The sequence below is a fragment of the Elephas maximus genome, chromosome 3, assembly GCF_024166365.1.
Source record: "Elephas maximus indicus isolate mEleMax1 chromosome 3, mEleMax1 primary haplotype, whole genome shotgun sequence".
NCBI classification, from domain to species: domain Eukaryota; kingdom Metazoa; phylum Chordata; class Mammalia; order Proboscidea; family Elephantidae; genus Elephas; species Elephas maximus.
In genome coordinates, this window is record NC_064821.1 from 186,176,479 (window position 1) to 186,193,139 (window position 16,661).

The following is a 16,661-nucleotide window of genomic DNA, read 5'->3' on the forward strand; positions in this document are numbered from 1 at the left end:
ATCCTAATTTCTCGTAATCTTCAAAGACCAAATAACGTCCTGTCTCTTACATAAAATCTTCTCTGCTAGTCTTACCCAGCCCACAATGATCTCTTACTCTTTTGAAAGTATAAAACATGTGGTTATTTGATACTTAATTTACTCAAATAGCACCCAGTGACAGCCACAGGATATCAGAAAGCAACTGAATATCTGGGTTCAAATCTTGACGCTATCATTTACCATGTGACTTTGAGTGAGTTACCTGAGTCTCAGTTTTGTCATCTGTAAAATGGATATTATAATACCCTACCAGGATTATTGGAGCCCTGGTGGCACAGTGCTTAAGAGCTTGGCTGCTAACCAAAAGGTTGGCAGTTCGAATCTACCAGCCGCTCCTTGGAAACCTTATGGGGCAGTTCTGTTCTGTCCTATAGGGTCGCTATGTGTTGGAATTGACTTGACGGCAATGAGTTTAGCAGGGTTATCATGAGGACTAAATAAGATAATGCTTAAAAAGTGTCTCATACACGTCCTGACGCATGGTTGTTGTTTTTAGCTGCAGTTGAGTTGGCCCCTGACTCATGCAAATGGAACAAAATGCTGCCCAGTCCTGTGCCATCCCCATGATCAGTTGAGGATTGGACCGTTGTGATTCACTGGGTTTTCACTGGCTGATTGCTAGGCCTTTCTTCCTGACTCATGGTAGACTCTCAGCAAATTCAAATGGTGTATTAAAAGATATTGTTTAGAGTTTTGTTTTCTGGATTGTAAAAGTAGAAATTGTTGTAGAAATTTTAGAGAACATAGCAGTGTATAGAAGAGAAAACTAAAATAATCCCATAAACTCATTCCTTGAGACCACAATTTCTCTAGCTAGTAACTCCTACACTGAAAACTAAAACACAACTGACTGTATTTCCAAGACACACATATTAAAAAAGAAAAGAATTTCACTGTACACTAATTTTGCTTTACTTTATGTAGACATTTCCCCATTTCATTTACTATTTTTCAAAGTCATGGCTTCCACGAGCCTCCTAGTATCTATGTATATTTAGTATCCCATTTATACATAACTTATTTATCCATACCCTGCTGTTGGACACTGAGGCCTCCCCTTCCCCCAGACTTTAGCTATTCTAAATAATATTGCATCACATATCTTTGTATATGAATCCTTGTATCTTTGATTACTTTTTAAAGATAATTCCTAGGAATAGAAAGACTGGGTCAAAGAAGACATATTGAAGGATCTTGGTACATATTGCCAACTCGTGCCTCCCCAAAAAGGTGTATAAGTTACATTCCTACCAACCATGACCAAGGGTGCCAACATTTCTTCCTTGCCAATGCTCTGTGGTTGTTATTTAACATTTACCAGCTTTATCTACTATCTTCCAACCTAGATTGTAATTGCCTAGCAGGTGTTGTGGTCGAATGCTTCTTTATACTTGCCACAGAATTTTGCTTGGTGCCATCCACGTAACAGCCAAAAATTTGCCAGATGAATGAATTTCTATTCACAACTATTCCTCTGGGGTTGAGTTGGAGAAGGTATTTAAGTAATCACTTTTAAGTTGGTTAAATTGAGAGAGAGGTTTAAGGACTTGCCCTTGGTTTCCCAGGGAGATGCAGTGGGTAGAAGAGAATTATAGGTAGCTGACTGATGTTCAGGGGACTTGGACAAGGGAATGGACCCAGGACAGTACATGAGGTGTTTTTTCAGGGTCAGCTCTGCAGCCTGTTTCAAAATGACTTTCTACACTACTCTCCATTCTTCCTTCATAACTAATATGGGTGTGGAGAGAGGCGGGACCTGATTTTACAACTCAGCCATTTAGCAGAATCAGTGGAATTTTCCACATGGTTCCTCCTGATGGCTGGCTACTGGCATCATTGCAGCTTTGTCCTCTGGGAGCCATTAGGTTGCAGCCCCTGAAGCCTAGCCGGCTGTTTCAGCAGGTCAGATTGTGGGATCTGTGTGTTTTTCTTGGCAAGGGGAGCCATGCAGGATTTCAAAGCCTAAGTGCCATTTTTATTTTCCTTGTGCGAGCTCTGTACTAAATTCTTTGAGAAATGGGGCTAAAGTGAGGAAGGTGTCCCCCCAACACACACAAACACACACCCCAGATACAGTGACCCAGATGACTCATTGGCATTGGGCCCCTTTCTGAGTGCCAAGGGGTCAGGGTAATACGCAGGGAATAGCACGTTGCTTCAGAATCTGTACAAACCTACATATGCCCTGTGAAGATGAGTTGATACTTCCTCTCCCCTTCCCCTGGTTAATGTGATATTATTACTGAGGTATCACATTTGATGCTCTTTTTTTGATTAGTTCTTTTAGTGGATTTATTTTTGCCCTAGACTTTGCCAAAACTTTGTCATGAAAAATAGACTCCGGCGTCACAGGCAGGTAAAGTTGAAAAGGCAGTGGTTTAACTAGGCAAGACAGTGCTCAGTAATTATGAAATTAGAATATATTCCTGAAGTGCTTTCTCTTAATCATTGAAGTTTTGGTCCTTGAAGCTCTGGGCTGCTAACCAAAAGGTTGGAGGTTCGAATCCACACAGAGGTACCTCGGAAGAAAGGCCTGGTGATCTACTTCCTATTGAAAACCCTATGGAGCACAGTTCTACTCTGACACACATGGGGTTACCATTAGTTGGAGTCAGCTTGATGGCATTTTTTTTTTTTTTAATAGACACAGCTACAAGCTGGATCAATTAGAGAAGTTCGACTCCAAGCCTGAACAGAGTGTTTCCATCTTGCTGGTTCTGGAGAGATCCCTGCTGTGTGGTGTGCCCAAGGGCAGGCTGGCTGTGTGTGAAATGAAGAAGGAACAAACATTCCTGAAGAAGGAACAAACATTCCACCTCCGCTTAAATATTTAAAAAAAAGAGTTTGTTTATTGAGGGCAAGAGGATGCAAACAATATAAAAACCAAAAGCTTATCTGGCATTTAACTGACTTTCTTTTCTCTACTGGTCGAATGGGAGCTGGATTTTATTTGTACATACTCTAAAGGGCCCCAATCTGCTCATGAAATCCTTATACGGGGGAAGCTGTGGAGCGGAATCTTTAGGCAACTCTTTGGGATAACTCTTGTCAGGGTGGGAGTGACTCCTGGGCTCCGCTGACTTCTACTTCTTTCCCTTCTGCTTCATGTGCACTACAAAGTAGTCGTTGCATGCGATGGTGAGCCCAGCAATTAGTGAAAAGAAGCTCTGGAAGCCCACTTTGCCATCTCGGCACTGGTCGAGGTCCTTCATTATTTTGTCCACGGCCAGAGGGTCTTTTTGGTTCTGGAAAAAAAAAAAGGAAAAAAGGCAAGAAATATCAGTTGGTGGTTGCCATGACCAGCTCGTTTGATCTGCACAGCTGACAGCCATGTGTACAATCTCCCAATTATTTGAACATTTGTTTTCGGTCTTCTAAATTATTTTTGTGCTTTGTGGGAGCACGTCAGTAAATTCCTATTTGTCTGAAGCTAGGAAAGAGGTTCCTATGACATTCTTTCATATAACTGTGGAACCTTAGAAACTGCCAATTTCAGGACGCTAGGAAGAGGAGATTCAGTGACAGAGAACCTAGATGCAGGTCTCTGAATTTTTAATCCAGGGGTCTTGCCACTTAGAACCCAAGATGGCCTTCTGGCTGGCCAGTTCAACTCTTTCCAGTTCGACTGTTTCCACAATTTTTAAAATCACAAGTTCTGCCTAAGGACCATCCAGAATTCCCCATTTTGTAGTTTAAACTTAACATTCTCTTAGTAAACTTTTTTTCCTGATGGCATGGTCAAATCCTTGAAAAGGGAAACCCCTTTAAGAAAATATTTCATGAGATTATTTAGGGAGTAAGTTTCAGATCATCGTTCCATGGACTTTAAGGAGATGCTGAAGATGTCACGGGGTGTTCTTAGGTTTGAAGAGGATGGAGAGACAGCTCCCACTGGTCCTTGGCACAGCCAAGGCCAAGCTGGTGTGGCTATGCGACCTTGTGTATGTCATATAGGTTAGTGGGCCCCAGTGTATCAAATGTGAATCGGGGAGGTTGGACTAGGGTATCACTAAGATCCCTTCTTTATGAGTTGTTACATCTATGCCATCTTATACTCTTTCCTGCACATCGTACATTAGATGGGTTTCAAAATGAATACGTGTCATGCAGGCGTAAATTCTGAAGACTCCTGATGCCTGGCATAAGCGTGTGGGTCTGAGGTGGGCAGGCAAGATCCCCTTTGTTTTCATTGTGCTTCCGTGGTGATTGGCTTAATCTTTCCTTTTCATGGTGCTGCTGGTCAGAAGTGGAAAAGTGCTGGTTCTACTATGGGTCCGTGTTATCAGCAGAAGAGGGAGATATGGCCCCCTGTAGGGGTTGTTAAATGGCTCAGATAAAGAATTAATGAACTCCAGTGACAGCGTCACCAAGTGGGGGACTGATAGTGTCTCAGTTGTGCTGGATGTTTATAAATTGCACTCAGAAATCCCTAAAGTGAAAACAGCAACATTTCCTACAGGACTCCAAACTGCTACCCTAAGCAATCAATTAAAACCTGCTCTATGCAGCTATCTCTGCTTTTGGTGGGTTCCAGTTAATTCTGGCCTCACCTTCAGCTTCCTGACTGTGGTCAGAATGAGTAAAATTTGGATAACACAAGGGGTCAATTTTAGAAACAAAACGCTCCATCAATGCAGTGAGTGTGGGCGTGCCTGGAATTATGACCCCACGCCTAGAATAAACTACCTTGCTGCCTATAGTGCTTCCTTCTACATATGTCCTGATGTTTCCCATGCTACAAAGCCTTTAGGGAGCAGGGGTCTGGGTCTTACATGACATTCATCCTGGCTTCTAACTTATACAACAACGTGATTCACAAGTGTTTCCTGTACCAAGAAAGCCTTTGTTCATGTGATGGGCAGGCTTACAATGAACGCATTCTGTCCTGGCATTTTATACTTGCCTTGAAGAAACATAGAAAGTGAAAGTAATCTTGGAGATAATCATGCCCTGTCCTCTCATTTTACAGAGGAGGGAACTGAGGCCCAGAGAGCTGAAGCAACCTGCGTAGTATTAGTTAGGGCAGAGCTGGATCTTCTAATCCCTGGTCTGGGGCTACATCATAAAAAACCAGTTGCTGTCGAGTCAACTGTGACTCATGGCGACTCCATGTGCACTGGAGTAGAGCTGTGCTCCATAGGGTTTTCAATGGCTGATTTTTTGGAAGTAGATTGCCAGGCCTTTCTTCCAAGGCACCTCTGGGTGGACTTCAACTGCCAGCCTTTTGATTAGCAGCTGAGCACGTTAGCCATTTACACCACCTAGGGATTCTGGGGCTAAATCATAGGACTTTAGAAACACAGAGTAACTATAATCTAACTCATTTTGAGATAGCATTGTGGTAATTGCAGATTTGAGTTAGGCTAGTTTTATCTGCTTATTTAACTGGTATTGAAGAAATGTAAATCAGAGTGCACTACAAAGCCCCACGGAGCCCTGGTGGGGCAGTGGTTAAAAGTTCGGCTGCTAACCAAAATGTCAGTAGTTCCAATCCACCAGCTGCTCCTTGGAAACCCTAGGGGGCAGTTCTACCTGTCCTATAGTGTCACTATAGTATTGCTATGAGTTGGAATCGACCGGATGGCAATGGGTTTTGTTTTTGTACAAAGCCCCATATTTACTGACATAAGACTTGTGGGCTTAACAAATGTGCTATTTACAGAGCAGGTGACAAGAGACAGGACCCAGGCTTTTACTGTCATTTCCCTTCACTCTTTAGAGGCTAATGCATTATTCAACACCAAGAAGAGTAATGATCCTTTCACACGATTACAATGGTGGCAGGAAAAGAAGTTCTTAAATTCCAATCTAAAATTTCCTCAAGCAATGTTTTACTTTCAATTAACTTCTACATCTGGAGGGGGGTGTACAGTGTAAAAGGACAACTGTGCCTTGTGGCCTAATGTCCTGAGCTATGTGTCTAAGGTGATGGCAGAGTCCTGTTCTAGTCTTAATGGATCCTCTGTCTGTTAAAGGTGAGGGGATAATTCAAATTGTCCTCCTGTGGACTCACAGTATTTTCCATGTGAAAGCAATTATTTCTGGAGTGAAGCTTGGCTCTCATTCATTGGATACTTGACACTGTTCCTTTAGAGTTAGGAAAAGGAAGAAAAAATTCTTGATCTGAAGGGATTTAAGAAGGGAGATTCATGTTGTTCAAAGTAGAATGTGACCAGGATGTGGCATATCCAACTCCAGGTTTATGGACTTCAGTGGGGCCGTTCCTGGGTTGACTACTCTCTTCAGAAAGGCCTTTTTTCCAGCAACAGTCATCTCAATGGATGCAGGCGACTCTGGATGGGGTTTCTCTAACAAATACCTCCTATTATGGTTATTTGTATGTGTCTTATTTCAACTTCAGACTGTAAGCTCCTTGAGGGCAGGGACTGTGTCTTCTCCACTTCTTTCTTTTTTCCCCTTAGAGTATACTACAAATAATAGCAGGCAATCAATTACATTTAATAAATAAATGAATGAAAATACCTTCCTAGTAGTGACCTACACAGGGAAGGGATGGAAAGAGAAAGAGAAAGGAACCAGGGCCTAAAAGCACTGATTTTTCCATCTGGGTCTCTCTGAGCCTTTCAGCACTTACTTCCAAAAATCCAGGGAACTCCTTTTCCATGAGCACTCTCAGGTCCTCCTTTGTTAAGTAGCCTTTATCCCCAGCAAATTTGTGAAACGTGAACATCATCGTTTCCATGGCATGTTCCATTTGAGATGGCATTTTGGTGACGTCTGTTGGAGCCTGTTAAAGGATGTAAAGAAACAGGGTTTACAGTAACTTTTAGGCCACATGTATTACCAGTCTTTTGATGATAACTGAAAGGAGAATGGTTAGGTGATCCATTTGGTCCTTTCTGGCTGTATATTCAATGAATCTAAGAACCAATTCACCCCATTTTTGGCATCTCTTGCTAATGAAAACAGACACCTCAGGTATGAGTGCTTTGAATGAGGGATTCACCTCACTGCCAGGCAATTTTGTATAAATCACCTAATGAAGAATAAAAGCTGTAATCATTGGGAAAAACAAGATCTGACAAAGCACCTTCTGAAAGAACAGATGTTTTGTCATTTCTCTTGGTGCTGGTAAATGGGCTCTTACCTATGGCTAAATACAACAACCCATATAGTCAAGCCAGGTTAATATGAAAACTTCACCCCTCCAAGCTTAACTTGGTAACCTGGTTAGTCTGATCCTACGGTTTAGAAATCTGGTTACAAACGAATGTGTCTGCTGTGTATGTCTTTTTTACTAAAGCTCTGAACTTGTCATTTATTGCAATAAAGACACTTGGATCTCTGGCAGTAAAATGTATTGGTCCCTAAAGCTCTGAACTTGTCATTTATTGCAATAAAGACACTTGGATCTCTGGCAGTAAAATGTATTGGTCCCATCGCACTAAAAGTTACCCCAAGCCCATTATCTCATTCACTTGAGAAGGTACAGGTAATAGTAGTAACAGTAAGTTCTAAATCTTGTGTAGGGGCCGATATATTTTTTGCAGCCCTGGACAGAAGAGCCACTCTCACAGTCTGGGGTGAGGTGGGAGAGCAAGAGCTTTTCATCCTGACAGGTTTATAAGAAAGAAAACATGGCCGGTCATTATAAAAAAAAAAAAAAAAAATTTATAGTCAGGTGTAATGATCTGGTTGGAGTATGTGTTATCAACACCCAATGCCTGGTACCTAATAGGAGCTCAGGGAATGTTGGCTTAATTAGAAGGAATGCTTTGGCCAGAATAGAGAAGCTTTGGCTAACACCGCTGTTATAGATTGAATTATGTCTCCCCAAAATATGTGTTGTAAATCCTATCCTCTACGCCTGTGGTTATAATCCCATTTGGTAATGGGTTGTCTTTGTTAATGAGGCAGGATTAGCATAGGGTGTGTTTTGAGTCAGTCTCTTTTGAGATATAAAGTAGATTCAACCAGCTAGCAGAGGAGAGATGGGGGAAGTGAGATGCCAAGCCACATGAAGATCTCACAGGAGCATAAACTCAGAAGAGACAAGGACCTTCCTTCAGAGCCGACAGAGAGAGAAAGCCTTTTCCTAGAGCCGGCACCCTGAATTCAGACTTCTAGCCTCCTAAACTGTGGGAGAATAAATTCCTGTTTGTTAAAGCCACCCACTTGTGTGATTTCTGTTATAACAGCACTAGATGACTAAGACAGAATTTGGTGTCAGAAGAGTGGTATCTAACAGATACCTAAAATGTGGAAGCGGTTTTGGAATTGGGTAATGGGTAGAGGCTGGAATAGTTTTAAGGTGCCTAATAGTTGTTTAATAGTAAAAGCCTCGATTGCCTGGAAGAGACTTTTGGTAGAACTATGGACATCAAAGGCAATTCTGGCGAGGGCTCAGAAGGAAGGCAGGAAGGCTATAGAGAAAGTCTCTATCTAATCTCCGAGAATACATATGGCACCAGCAACAGAATGTTGCTAGAAATGTGGACGTTAAATGTGCTCCTCGTGAGGCTTTAAAAGCAAATGATAAATGTGTGATTTGACAATGGAGGAAGGGCGATGCTTTTTATGCAGAGGCAGAGAACTTCCCTGAATTCTGTTCAAATGTTTGGTGGAAGGTACAACTTGTAAGCGATGAGCTTGGGTGAGATTTCTAAGCAAGATTTTAAAGGGGCCGTGTGGTTTCTCCTTGCTGCTTATAGTAAAATGCAAGAAGAAAGAGATGGACTTAAAAATGAACTGTGCAAAATGAAAACAGTACTTAAAAAGATTTGGAAAATTCCGTTGTACAAACTAAGGATATGTGTCCTAGAATGTTCACCAAGGACGTGGCTACACAATCTTTTGTTAAAAAGATTAAGCCTGTGACTGAGGAATCTAACCAACTACACAACAGAAAACCCATCAGCTTAGACTGAAGGGAACAGAGAAGAACAAAAGGACCCAAATCAAAAACCAAACCCAGTGCCATCGAGTCGATTCCGACTCATACTGACCCTATAGGACAGAGTAGAACTGCGCCATAGAGTTTCCATGGAGCGCCTAGTGGATTCGAACTGCTGGCCCTTTGGTTAGCAGCCGTAGCATTTAACCACTACACCACCAGGGTTTCCCGGAGCAAAAGGAAAGAACCTAAAAATCACTACTGGATAGGGAACAGGTGAATTTAAACCAAGACTCTAATATGCCACTCACCCTTCCCCCTCCCCCACAAAAATCCCAAGAATTGACTTTAAGCACAGGCTGAAGGAGAGGCCGGCAACTTCCCTCCTCTGAAGGGTGCTAACAGGAACCTGAGGTATGCTTTCCACCTGGGTCCTGCTGCCCACAGATGCATGTTCAACCCAGAAAAACCAAAACCAAACCCAGTGCCGTCAAGTCGATTCAGACTCATAGTGACCCTATAGGACAGAGCAGAACTGCCCCATAGAGTTTCCAAGGAGCGCCTAGCGGATTCGAACTGCCGACCCTTTGGTCAGCAGCTGTAACACTTAACCGCTACGCCACCAGGATTTCCAAAAACCAGGCCCGTTCCCATCGAGTCCATTCTGACTCATAGCAACTCTAGAGGACAGAGTAGAACTCCCCCATAGAGTTTCTAAGGAGCAGCTGGTGCATTTGAACTGCCGACCTTTTGGTTAGCAGCCAAGCTCTTAACCCGTGGGCCACCCAGGGCTCCACTACATGTTCAACAGAGATCCCTAAATGCTGTCCTTTATAGAGGAGAAGGTGGAGCTGGTAAACACTAGGACTGAGGAATTACACTTAAGAATTGTATACGCTATCCCTTAATCCCCAGAAAAGAACGGGAAACAGCGTGCCAAAGAATGTGCTACTCTAGCGAATGCTATAAGCCAGAATCTGGCATAATTCATCTGGAGGGCAATTCCCTTGGAAAGGGCTGCGAAGTCCACTGGGAGATGAATACCAGCGGAAACCACACCCTTTCCCCTGTCTTCCTACACCCAGATCTGGCTTATCCACCATCCCCCATATGGGTTTCAGATGGCAGTGGACTCAGAGGGAGTCTGCCTTGCCTGGATTGGTTCTGCAAGTCCAGCCACGTGTGTGCTTTAAGAGAAATGAACTGAGTGAATCACCCAGGGGAGATGAACGTGGAATCCTACCCCACTTGTTAAATACACAGGGAAGGAGTTAGGTGCCACAGATGTTTAAAAATACCTGTGCCTAAGCTCAGAGCAGCAGAGCACTTCATTTCCAATTCCTACAGATCCTAGAAGTTGAAACGTGCTGTGGGACATCACCTTCTTCACAGGGCAGAGCAGAAGGAAACCCAGAGTGCACTACCACAGAAGTAAGAAAGGGAATGCTGGAGGGTAAACCTGTGGCAGATTGATTCATGGTGTCCCTATGCGTTGCAGAGTAGAACTGTGCTCCATAGGGTTTTCAATGGCTCAAGAATAGTCTGTGAGCTGTGATCTTTCAGAAGTAGACCACCAGGCTTTTCTTTTGAGGTGCCTCTGAGTGGATTCGAATCTTTCAGTTAGTAGCCAAGTGCTTAACTATTTGTGCCACCCAGGGACTCTGCAGTAGGGCAAAACAAACCAAACCCACTGCAGTGGAGTCCACTGCAGCTCACAGCCACCCTAGAAGCAGTAGAACTGCCCCATAGGGTTTACAAGGCTGTAATCTTTACGGCTATGAGTTGGTAATCGACTCAACGGCAGTGGGTTTGTTTTTTTTTAATCTTTACGGAAGCAGGCTGCTACATCTTTCTCCCCAGTGGCTGGTGGATTCCAACCACCGACCTTTTGCTTTAACCACTGCGCCACCAGGGCTCCTTGCAGTAGGGCAAAAACAAACGAAAAAAACCAAACCGGTTGCCGTGGTGTCGATTCCAACTCATAGTGACCCTATAGGACAGAGAGCTGCCCCATAGGGTTTCCAAGGAGCAGCTGGTGGATTCAAACTGTCGACCTTTTGGTTAGCATCCAAACGCTTAACCACTGCGCCACCCGGGTCAAGACCCCTTAATACAGGAAGATAGGCTAATCCAAGAACTTCTAAGAAATACAAGTTGAAAGGTGAGGATATCCTAGCCATCTTGAATCTCTTCCTCCCAACCAGTCTTACGCGCCCTGCGAGAGCGCTCGGGTCTCAGGTCACTTTACCAAGTGATGGAGCTTTTGTCTCAGAAGCCACACCGCTGCCCCACTGGGTTCCCCCTCCCCCTCCCGGCAGCTTTATTCAGCAAATGGGTTGTGAATACAACAGCCAGCTGACGTCCTATTTGTCCAGTAGACCTTTAGCAATCAGAATGCAGAGCCGGGGCTGGCCGGGAGATGTAAGGTTGTGAAAGTGAAATTAAGTGTTTAAAGTCAGAGGAGATGCCCTGGTCTCAGTTCATAGTATTGATCAGGGTTTATCAACAAGGCTGGAAACCCTGGTGGCACAGTAGTTAAGAGTTATGGCTGCTAACCAAAAGGTGGGTAGTTCGAATCCACCAGGCTCTCCTTGTAAACCCTATGGGGCAGCTCTACTCTGTGCTATAGTGTTGCTATAAGCTGGAATCGACTCTACCGCAACGGGTTTGGTTTATTTTTGTTTATCAACAAGAAACTCTGCTTTGAAGAAGGAGCCAGCACACTGGTTAGAGACTAAGAAACAAGGGGGGAAACACTGTGACTACGACTCTGTTCTCTAGTAGCTGAATCACCTCCACCGACACGTAGCCCTTCTCGGTTGGCCTTTTTCTGGAGCGCAGCACCTGCGCCACTGAGTGAGCGCGGCAAGGCCCTCCCTTCATGGGCGGGGCGGGGCGCGGCTGGGCGGGGCGGGGCTGCCGCACTGACCTTTGATTGCTAAAGCAGTTCTGGGACTTGACTGGCGTTTCCATCCCCCCAGCCACCCGACACGCTCCACTCCTGGGCAACGGTGGGCCTCCTGCTTCCTGGATGGGTACCCTGATGGGAGGGCCTCGGGGCTGAGAGGCAGCAGCGTCCTCCACGGCCACCACCTCCTCCAGCACCTGAACCACTTGATCACATTTCATAGTCTGTCTGTCTGCCTCTCCATCTTAGACTTAAATTCCTTATGGTCAAGAATTGTGAATTATTCTGCTTTTATCCGTTAACCACTAAAGACCTGTTTGCTAAACGAGCGGATAAATGAATCAAATGACCCCTTGGCAGGAGCTAAGTCCAGGTTTGATCACCCAGGACTGGGCTGAAAACCTTGGAGCTCAGAGCTCAGCGAGAACACGTGGGAGCTGGGAAGGGCCAGGAAGGAACCGCAAAAGGGCTCACTTCTGAATGGAACAGTAGAGCACAGAGAAAAACACATTCCACAGGCAAAGGAAAAAATGTGTCCTGCTAAACAGGTCTGGTCAGACCCTGCCATGACTCCTCTCCTCTCTCACTCTCGGTGTTTTCTCATGTTTCATTCATCCCACCTTCTACTTCATGCCTATCTCACCGGTGATCTCCATGGGATATTAACCATCTCACTGTTCATGCGCCTTTTATTAAATCATTTCGTTCTGATGCTTGGATATGGCCTGTATATGTTTGTGTGGGCAACGCGACTTAAGAGTGGAGGCCTGGAAGCTGCAGTCCTTCTCGAGGTAATTTTCTCTATGGAAGAGAATTCTAGACTCCATAAATTTAGTCCCTGTAATGGGAATTCAGTTTCCCTTTTTGGCTCTCCCACACAGAGCACCTACTTTGCCTGTCTTGGCATGGTGTCAGGCACTAAGGGACAGACAGACAGATAGACACACGCATGGTTCTTGCCTCTGAGAAGTTCACTAGCTAATGGCATACTTCTTAAAAGTCTGTCCTGAATTCCAGTTATTTGCATTTGTTTCCTCATTAGTCTGTGCGCTACCTGAGCAGGACCCCAGTAGCTACTGTCCTGCCCTCACAGTGCCTCCTCAATAAGTGGGTAAGCATGAGATTGACAATGTAAGATCTGACCAACCTGGAAGTAGCAGGGGAACAACAGGCCTCCTTACAAAATTGTCTGCTCCTGAGCAATCCCGAATGTTTGCTCTGGACCTATGCCCGGATCCAGTCGTAATTTCAAAGAGGACACTTGTAAAGAGCAAAAGGCCTGATTTACTTTGCTCTTCAGTGTCTCATCCAGACCCTAGTTTTCTTACAGACCACCCAGAAAATAATTGGCAGTGATAACAAAGATCTATTATTTCAAATATATTTGAGATTTCCTTCCTTTTGCTTTGGGAATTCTGAAAACAATTTTTTTTCTTTCTTTTTTGAAAACTGAATTTGATCCCTTAAAGGGAATTCAGAAAAATAATGAGCTGAGGCAATGGGTGTGGATCTAGGCTGTCTCCCTCACCTCTTACCAAATAAAACTTTCCCACCAAAGAAGTGGGCAGCAAAGGATAAATTCCAGATGTGACCCAACAGGAATAAAGAACTCAGAAGCCTCCTTGTCCCCAGCAGAGTACATCCATTTTTCCTTGAAGAGTTATCCAGCATCCACCTGAATCAGCCAACAATAGCCATTGTGACAAACTCTATTACATCCTTTGGTGGGGGTAGGTGACAGCTATTTGGTGAAGGGACAGGAAGCCTGAAAATTGCTAAAAAAAATAAGTAAATTCATTGTTTTGGATTTTGATGGCAATTCCGAAATTATGTTCTGGGGAAAAAGAGAAGCTTAAAGATCCTAAAATTTTAATCAAATGTTCCCAGCACTCTGAATGCTAATTTAGACATTATAACACTGAAAGGGTTCCATTGTTTCCCTCATCATTACATTTTAAAAGACTGGGCTGGGTCCAAGGGGCATACCAAGTGGGTAGTGCTCTAAAAAAGCCACATTTTTGGATATGTCAGTGGAAAGCAGAAAGGCACCCCGTCTCAGCTCCACCCAGCCTAAAGGCCTGACCTCACTGTGGTGGCAGCCTGAGAGGCTGGCCACAGGCCAGACATGGGAGGAAAAGGACTTATCCCATGTTGTATCCAGGAAAAAGCCAGGGGTAAGCATGACCTAGACATCAGGGTGAGACCAAACAATTGCTTTATACCCAGTTGACCCTCAAAAAAAATGCGAAACACTGAAATAAGATGCTTCGAATGGTGGATCAAGGACCGTAACGAAGAAACTAGCCTCTAGCTCTCAAGGAGAAGGGAATGATTAAATAGGATCCAGACAGGAATCTGTGGGGGCGGCGCTGATGAAGAAATTTCTAATGAGTTATAAAAAGAAAAAAGTTATATGAACTCATTATTTCTGCCTCAACCGCTGGCATTATTTATTTATTTATTTTGGCATTATCTTTTGCAATTTGCTGAAACACTTTGAAGGCAAAGATCACTGACAGGGTGCTTCCATGAGTCGCCTCACCTCTAAGCACAGGATACAGAAATCCAGTCTTAGAGATTTAAGCTCAAGCTGCAGGGCGAAAAAAAATCGGTAGCCACTGCAAACCTCTTAAGGAAAAGCCACCTCCCAAGGAAAGCTGAGGGAGGCTGCCAGGCAGCATGCAGGCCCATCACCTAGCCAGCAGTCTCCCCTTGCCCCAACCCCCCAACCCAGTGCCATGGTCTAATTACTGCCCTCAAATACAGTTCAGTCAAGGCACTCTCCTTCAGCTTGCCCGTCAGTGCTGGTGTGACTCACTTCCTCCTGGAAGAGTCCTCTAAGATGGCACAGTTCCTTTTTCCTTCAGGCAGTGTTCTGTCCAAACCATCTGCAGTCTCTGGAACCAGCAGGGCCACACCCACATGGTCTCACAGCTGAGTCATAGACCCCTCACCACTAGGAGAATCCTGGAGTCCCCAGTGGTAACCCCGCCCTGCAGAATGCTTCCAGCTCCCCGTGGGAGGGAAGAGAGGTCCGGAGAGGGAAGGGTGGGGGGTTTAACGTATTCCAGCTTTGGCTAGGGCTCCGCTTTCCTCATCACCCCCACCCGACATGGCAGTAAGCCCCGGGTTTCAGTTAGGCGGATCAAGATCGATGCTGGGAAATGCAGCATCCAGGGCTGGAAAGAAGCTCCATTCCTTTGGCCAAGTTCAAGTTGTGAAGGAGGTACAAATGGCCTGCGGCCTCTATCTCCGTCTCACTGCGCTGGGGTTGGGAGACCTTTCATGAAAACTACTCTTCCCCCATCTCTTTCCAGGGCCACTTATTTAATGAAGATGACAAGAAGAGAAAACTTAATTCAGTCGAGATTCGCTTCACAGTCTCCCCCCAACAACAACAAAAAACACCAGCAACAGAAAACCCGCTTTATAGAGAAAACCAATAGTCCTCCCTCTCGCAGCAGTGAGAATCTCCCCGTCTGGTAGACAAACAACAGGAAGCCCGACCTGAAGCTTCTGTTTGGGTGAGGGGCTGGTGTCTCCTTTAGGAAGGGAATCCGCCAGCTGCCAACCCGCCCCAGCCCTCCCCAAGCCTGCTCGGGTCGTCTAGCCGGAGGGGGCTACGAACACTTGGACAGAGGTCCGCCTGCGGCCGGAGCCCACAACGAAACCACACACGCCGGCCGGGAAAGGGGGCCAGAAGCCGGGGTTCGAGTAACTCGGGAGACTAGACGAAATGCAGGAAAGGTGGGCGTAAACGAAGACAAATTAAAAAGAATGAGCGAGCAAAAGCCCAGGGGCACCAACATCCATGTCCCGTAGTAAAATACAGCGCACGCCCCACACCCGCCCGCGAGGGTCTGGGGACGGCCGCGCGGGGACCGGGGAGGGGCGCTCTCGCCTCGCCTGGGTGTGGCCCGGCGCGTGGAGCAGCGAATTCTCCAGCAGCGGCTCCCCGCCGAGGCGCTTGGTGCCCGGGGCTCCGCAAAGCCAGGTCCGGCAGGCAGAGCAGCAGGCTCGGGGGCTTTCCCTAGGCGCCAGGGCTGGGACAGCAGGAGGGACAGCCCGCCTGGCCGACGGGCAGTGCGCGGGTCCGGCGGCACTCACCTTGGCCGGGAGGCGTGGCACGGACGCTCAGCGAGCTGGGACGCAGGGCCAGTGAGGGCAGCGCTGCAGGCACTGCGCCTTAGTACGTGGGGGCGGGGGGGGGGAGAGGGCGGAGGCGCGAGTCCCGCGCGGGGAGCAGGAGGAGCCTTGGCCTGGTGCTCCAGCCGCCACTCACCCCACCCCTTGTCTCCTCCCTCCTCTTCCTGCACACCCCCCCCACGCCACCCCCTCCCCCCACGGGCGCCTCCCAGACACCCTGCTCTCGTTTTGCAGAAGAGCTTCACTATTGCCATTCTCTCGTCCCAAGTGAGCATGTATTATCGAAAGTCCTCTTCAAGTAGGAATATTCAGACTCTTGAATATTTCAGGCCATCCCCACCCTCGGCCGTGCCCTTCCTGTCGGGTTTGGTTTTAGAAAGTGGGTGAGTGTGAAAATCAAAAAGCCTAGTCGTTCTGCGGGTGGGGCGCGCTGGCCCAGACCCAGCTCAGCTGTAAGCAAGCGGCTCTTCTCCGGTAACCTACAGGTCTCCCCGCAAAAAGGTCTAGGGATTACATTTTCTAGACGACATTGCAGGGAGGGGCACGTGAAATCTTAACCACCGCGAAGGCGTTCGCTGCAGACTTAGTTGTTCTAGAATTAGGTTCTGGGATATCAGCCCTGGCTTTCCGCGGCCTGTGGTCCGGATCCGCGTGCATTTACAGAAGAAGCCGCCCTCCCCGACCGCCTGACTCGCTGTGGTGCTGGAGGGA

At 46.1% G+C, this 16,661-nt stretch overlaps 1 protein-coding gene across 2 annotated transcripts; it reads right to left on the minus strand.

Moving 5' to 3' along the window:
• Positions 1–2,864: 2,864 nt before the first annotated feature.
• S100A10 (S100 calcium binding protein A10) lies at positions 2,865–16,020 on the minus strand. 2 transcript variants are annotated; one of them, XM_049880507.1, is made up of 3 exons: positions 15,912–16,020; positions 6,638–6,790; positions 2,865–3,287 (listed from the first exon to the last, which is right to left on the minus strand). In XM_049880507.1, exons 2-3 carry the CDS (start codon positions 6,767–6,769, stop codon positions 3,126–3,128), a joined length of 294 nt encoding a protein of 97 aa, XP_049736464.1. In that variant the 5' UTR covers positions 6,770–6,790; positions 15,912–16,020; the 3' UTR covers positions 2,865–3,125. The 2 variants fall into 2 exon arrangements, with proteins under 2 accessions (XP_049736464.1, XP_049736465.1); XM_049880508.1 differs by lacking the exon at positions 15,912–16,020 and adding an exon at positions 15,706–15,877.
• Positions 16,021–16,661: the final 641 nt, after the last annotated feature.

Bases quoted from the DNA above. Each gene is read 5' to 3' on its own strand.
- S100A10 (XM_049880507.1), bottom strand. From the start codon at position 6,769: ATGCCATCTCAAATGGAACATGCCATGGAAACGATGATGTTCACGTTT. The intron at 3,288-6,637 runs GTAAGTGCTGAA...TTTTTTTTCCAG, and splicing joins AGTTCCCTGGATTTTTGGAA to AACCAAAAAGACCCTCTGGC.